This window comes from Morone saxatilis, unplaced genomic scaffold, assembly GCF_004916995.1.
Source record: "Morone saxatilis isolate NCDOM2014 unplaced genomic scaffold, NCSU_SB_2.0 Contig23, whole genome shotgun sequence".
Lineage (NCBI taxonomy): Eukaryota > Metazoa > Chordata > Actinopteri > Moronidae > Morone > Morone saxatilis.
Window position 1 is genome coordinate 2,584,963 of NW_023339796.1, and position 6,096 is coordinate 2,591,058.

The 6,096-nt window shown below is 39.7% G+C and overlaps 1 protein-coding gene across 4 annotated transcripts in view; it reads left to right on the top strand.

The window, feature by feature from the left end:
- The window catches only part of LOC118335056 (ATP-dependent 6-phosphofructokinase, platelet type-like), a 29,467-nt gene that overhangs the window by 10,275 nt on the left and 13,096 nt on the right, over nucleotides 1-6,096 (top strand). For 2 of the 4 annotated variants that reach the window (XM_035671240.1, XM_035671238.1), the window contains exons 8-13: nucleotides 245-340; nucleotides 1,818-1,910; nucleotides 1,994-2,119; nucleotides 2,278-2,342; nucleotides 2,587-2,656; nucleotides 5,002-5,148. In XM_035671240.1, the coding sequence (XP_035527133.1) occupies nucleotides 245-340; nucleotides 1,818-1,910; nucleotides 1,994-2,119; nucleotides 2,278-2,342; nucleotides 2,587-2,656; nucleotides 5,002-5,148 (597 nt within the window). Of the gene's footprint in view, nucleotides 1-244; nucleotides 341-1,059; nucleotides 1,156-1,817; nucleotides 1,911-1,993; nucleotides 2,120-2,277; nucleotides 2,343-2,586; nucleotides 2,657-5,001; nucleotides 5,149-6,096 lie in introns of all 4 variants that reach the window. The other 2 variants (XM_035671239.1, XM_035671237.1) reach the window with 1 other exon arrangement.

The window sequence follows — 6,096 nt, forward strand, 5'->3', positions numbered from 1 at the left end:
CCATTAAACCCCCCCCCCCCCATTTATGTATTATATAATATAATTAATATTTTTTTTACCTTAGATCATCAGATAATTTGAAGACAAAAAAGGATTTTACAGAACGTTTTTACTAAATATTTTTATATTATGCCAGTACCCAATAGTACAGTTAGCTATTAACAATATAGATTTAGCATAATTTGATACTGACTGATACATCTTCAGCAGATTTGATGTGGTGAGTGTGTTTGTTATCGTCCAGAGTCGATCTCGAGGTTCCAGATTGAACATTATCATAGTTGCTGAAGGAGCCATTGACAGACAAGGACAACCCATTTCCTCTGATTTTGTGAAGGATGTGAGTAGAGCTCAGTTTCAGACTGAGACAGAGGGGGAAACCAGAAGCTGGACCAACTGGTGGATATCAGTATGTCTGATGAGCAGACGTCTAACAGAGCTATAGCACGGTGTTTCCTCATTGTTTTTTGTTCAGACACTTGCCACATTCTGAGAGAAGGTTTCTGTCTGACAGTGAGAGGACTATATGATGTCCTTCAGTTTCATGCAGTTCCTCTGACTGACAGTTGGTGGCAGTAATCTGAAACTTTGCCAGAAAAAGGCAAAGAAGAAGATTACTTGCCAGCATGCAGGAATTCCTTGAATTGAACAGTGGAGGTTTCATAATGTGCTTTTGAAATGTTTTATGATGAAGGAAACACATTCATTTGTAAGGCCCCAAGGATACACACATTTTGGTGAGAAACACTTCATGTTAACTGTTTAAAATGCAACCCAACAGGGTATCTTCAAGCTAATCTTTGTGTCTAATATCTTACCAGAAGGAACCAAAATTTTTGTTGTGCTGATATGTATTCTTCTTACTGTAAATTTAAAACTTCTTCCTCAATGTGGCAAGTGCCTGCTGAAGAAAGACAGCCAATTAAAAGGCAACATGTCCTTTAAAGACATGAAGGTTTATCATCTGAGATTATCCTCCATTACTGGATCCAGCTTTTGGCGATGCAAAACGTTTTCTGTCATGTGTTTAAATGCTTTTGCTTCTGTATATCCCTCTAGAACCGCGCCGATAAGAAAAGGCTGAACATTATTATTGTAGCCGAGGGTGCCATAGATTGCCACAACAAGGCAATAACTCCCGATTATATCAAGGAAGTAAGTACGGTGGAGGAGCCTGATCAAGCTACGGAACCCACAAACTCTTCTTCAGAAGCATGGATTTGTTTTTTCCTTCATGGTTTGCTGTTCATGGTGGGAGCACACGCCACACACTTTTATGTCTTATGTCTCATATTTGTGTTGGCTTTTCACCTTTAATTTTTTATTTTTTTCTTGGGAGTCATTTTTCATATTTCCATCAGGCATTTAGTAATGTTTTCATTCCCACCATGTCCCATCGCGCCCTGCATGCACACTATTGGTACTCTCAACATGACAGCAGATGTTTTGCATGATTTCTCCTTCTGTTTTTCTTTGTTTTTGCATCATCTCTTATGTTTCTACATTTTCTTAAGACTGTTTCATTTTAAGATGCTATTAAATCTTGAAGAATGAATATTATATTAATACTCTATTAGGCAGCTGAGTTGGGTTTTTTGTGAGTTTAAGTTTTAGTAAGAGCAATTGTTGATAAGAATATGAGATTATGTTTTCATGCAGTAATTTTAAATTCATGTTACAGCTGTTTGGTTTATTTGTACTGAAATGTGATAAGATACAATAATGCATAGCAGCAGATTTTACAGGACATTGTTGTACACATTTTCTATTTCGACCACTCACTATCATCCTCCACTTTGCTGTCCCTCCATGTGCAGCTGGTGGTACGCTGCCTGGGCTTTGACACCAGGGTCACCATCTTGGGCCATGTGCAGAGAGGTGGGACCCCCTCTGCCTTTGACAGGATCCTGGTAAGTGTCTGTAATAGTTTTCAATGGAGCAGCATTGCAAACATCGTACTGCTCAGTATTGACCTTTTATATTACCTCTGCAGGCCAGTCGTATGGGCGTGGAGGCAGTGTTGGCCTTACTGGAAGCCTCTGCCAGCACCCCGGCCTGCGTCGTGTCTCTGGTTGGCAACCAGGCTGTTCGACTACCACTTATGGAGTGTGTTCAGATGGTAAGAGTGTGTGTGTGCATGTTGGAGTGACAGAGGTCACAGAAAAGGAGATTGCTCCACTACACAAAATATTATTCACTTCTGTTGGTTCCAATATATGCTTTTAATGTTAATTTTGACATGTGTGGTGAAGAAGCTCTTTTATTTTTTCTCATCAGACCCAAGAGGTTCAGAAGGCCATGGATGAGAAGAAGTTTGAAGAAGCAGTGAGACTGCGTGGCAGGTATTCTTTAACTTTAACTACTCTGATATGATCAGATAAAGAAGAAGTCACTTACTTTTCCCACCAGTTTCATCTGAGGTCTGAACAGTATACCACATTTCTTTCCTGCACTGATTTTGTCTGTTTGGCAGTGTGCCCCGGTTTAAAAGTGTGTGCATTGATTTTTGATTGACTCTGAAGGCTTCCTCTACTGCTACTACTTGTTAACTGCTAATTTACTTTTTCATGTGTTATTTATCTGCAGGAGCTTTGAAAACAATCTGAGCACCTACAGACTCCTCTCCTACCGGAAAGCAGATTCTGAGCTTCCAAATGTAAGTACCCTCGCAACCAAATAAACATAAATAAAACTATTTATATCAATGATCATATCAAATCAATAAGTCAACATCACAATTTTAATTCTTCTAATGTATCTTTCCACCAGCAGCTCTGAGATTTGTACGGTAGCATAAGGTACTTCCTGGTCAGGTGCTTTGTGGGTGCTGCAGTCTTTTTGTGACACTAACAGAGTCTGTTTTTCTGTGACTGTCTGTCCTGAGGGAGAGGAGGTGGCGGGTGATGAAGAGCAGTTCAATGTATGTGATAAATAATGAGGCTGAACATGCTCTAGGTCAGCTTCTGAAGCTTCTGCGGGCGTAGTTCACAGAGCAGATGAGCTTTTCAGCAACTAGTTTAGACTTTTTGGTTGATCCTTATTCACTTTGGCTCTTACTTCCCCCATGCTGAGATAAAAATTAGATTTTAGTTTATCGCTTAGTATTTATTCTAATGATTTTCTAGGAGTAAACCTTTTTTTTACAGAGACATAACTTACTACTACATACGTTTATATGGTCAAACAGTGCCACAAAATGACAGTGTCAGCGCTCATTATCTGTCGCTCTGTCTGTCATTGCTTATTTCTTCATGGCTCTGCTTTAGAAGTAGAAGAAATGCAAAGAGTTGTGTCAGTGCTTCAGTGAAGGCGTCCCACCAGCCCCACTGTCAAGGACAATCACTGCGTCGGCTGTGATCTGCTTCAAATTAACCTGAAGTAGCCCTCCTTACAGTTTAATGTCGAGTCTGTGGAGGCCGTGGCCGAAAGTGTGTCTTTGCTTATTCATAACTCAAACTGGACAGGCTCCATGCTCTCTGTTCAAAAGACGCAGGTTTGGGGGGGGCTTTGCAGTAGCGATATTATGGCTTTTTCTGGTCTTGATTCACATATATGACACTGGATTTAGTGGTAGACCAGTTGATTAATGATATTGTTGTGGAAAAACTACCTATCCCACTGACTTAAATGTGTTAATGTCAGTCAAAGAATTAAATTATTCTTAGCTGATTTTATCATGTTGGATTTGAGTACTTTCTCAAAAATATTTTGATAAAAAATGAAAAGAAATGGTTGTCAAGGTGAAAATGCGGGTAATTTTCAGGATTCTTGGAACATTACACTGGACATGTTTGTTAGCTGAGAACAATAGTGTTCGTCTTTATGATGATTCAGGCTGGGTATTGTGTCATTATTTGATACCACTGCCAGGACAAATCCATTCTTTTCATTAAGGAAACATGAGACCTCAGTACATTGGCGTTCAATGTTGTTATCGAACTTAAGCGTCTGAACAAAACCTTTGACTAAAAATACAGTCTACAGTCTAAGGAAAGTTTAGAAACCAAGAAGAAACCAAGCATTCAAAGCCAACTGTCAATACCTGACATTTTTCTTCTTGACTCTGCTACGTTTTGAGTTCATCAGCAGCTGAGAGCTTGACGCCTGTCCATTTTGAGTGTTTCAACATCGTTTTCATGTTCTTCAATTTAATCCATGCCCTCAATTGTCCCGTTTAAGAATTACGAAAGGAGAACTTTCAAGGCCAATCTGTCATCAATTCTCAGCGCATCTTTGACCCAGCTGTCACTCACCAAATGAGGCCTTTGAGTGTATGAGGCTTACATTCAAATGTGGGTTTTGTACACACAACTCTGTGGGCTTCAAATGGAATATGGACCATGTGCACTGTGATATCAGGGGTTGAAAGTTGCCGTACACTCAGCAACACGTGGCACAGATGATTTAAGATTTAATAGCAAGAAAACTTTGGATGGTCAGTGAAAGTTTGCATTTCACTGTCTATTTTCAGTAGTTGTCATGAGAGAGCAGCTGCTGCTTTACTGCGTCTTTTAGCAGCATGTGGCTTCTTGCATGCAAGGTAATCTTTGCCTGCTGTTGTTCTGCTCTGAGGCAAAGTCTTGCCTATCTCCTCAGCAGTTAATGAGACATGGATGGTATTATCAGGCAGTGGAGATAAACTGTCCTGTCAGGCATGGACAACAATTGTTCTTAGTTTGAAAATAATTCTTTGGGGGTTAAAATTTAAAAGAAAAAGCAGCGAGTATCTTTAATCAAATTTGCCTACTTCATGTCCTGCTGCAGAAATCACTGCTTGTCTTCTCTGTCTCTAAAAGTTGCTGATATACCATCTTCTTCAAACCAAGCATCATACATGCTGTGATTGTACACTGAATGTAAGACCTGCTCTACGAGAAGATGTTTTTTAAAATGTGGCAAAGCTTGGGGGTGTTGTTGCATATGGGCACCACCCTGTATGAGTGCCAGGTTTTGCTCTGTCCACTGCGTGTGTGTGTGACTGCTGCTCTCTGTCACCCACAGAGCTCCTTTAACGTTGCAGTGTTGAACGTTGGCGCCCCGGCAGCAGGTATGAACGCCGCCGTGCGTTCTGCTGTCAGAGTGGGAATCACTGAGGGCCACAAGATGTTTGCTGTCAACGACGGCTTCGAGGGATTCTACAAGGGACAGGTAAGAGTTGAAAATGATATTGAAAATGATATTGATTGAAGTATATGGTGTACATATTTATTTACATTTGTCAAGGGCTTCCTCACGTGATCTTTTGGTTTTTCTTTTCAATTTATCGATGTATAGCCTATAAAATGTCAGAAAATAGTGAAAAATGCTCAGTACAGTTTCTTAGAACCCAAAGATGGAGTATTTAAATTACTTTTGTTAGTTTTGTCTGAGTAGCAATCTGAAACTCAAAGATATCCAGTTTGTAATGATATTAAACGGAGAAAGGCAGCAAACCCTTGTCATTTAAAAGCTGCAACAAGAGGAAGTTTTGCATTTTTACTTAACAACTTATAGCAGGGACTATAGAAGTGGGTTGTCAGAGTTGTTGATTCATTTTATGTCCATCAGCTGATCGTTTCAGCACTAGGTTTGTCCAAAATTACGTTTTCTTCCAATTAAAAAGTATTTTACTTGTATCAGAAAATATTTTTTGTTGTTTCAAAGTACAACAGTCAGTAAAAATGTTCCTTAGCAACAAATATAAAATTCAACAATGAAGTCTGTACTGATTTGATCTTGCCCAATAATGCTCTGTGTTGTGAGCTGGCAAGAGAAGAAGTGTATTCAACCTAAACAAATATTACAGTCACGCTGTGTACACTCGAACACGTGCAGCACCTTATTCACCTGAACTTGACACCGCTGAAACCTGATTGGTCAGCTCATTCTGCCTGTACCTGTTGTTTCTTCACTCTGCATCATAAATAGCACTGACACTTTGGCTCCAGCATTCCTCAGCAATCCAAGAGCCAATTCTACTCTCGGCCTATAGATAGATATATAGATATATAGATATATAGATAGAGATAGAGATAGAGAGAGAGAGAGAGAGAGAGAGAGAGAGAGAGAGATAGAAATACAGCCAACACACCCATTAGACATGCTCTCTCTCTCTTT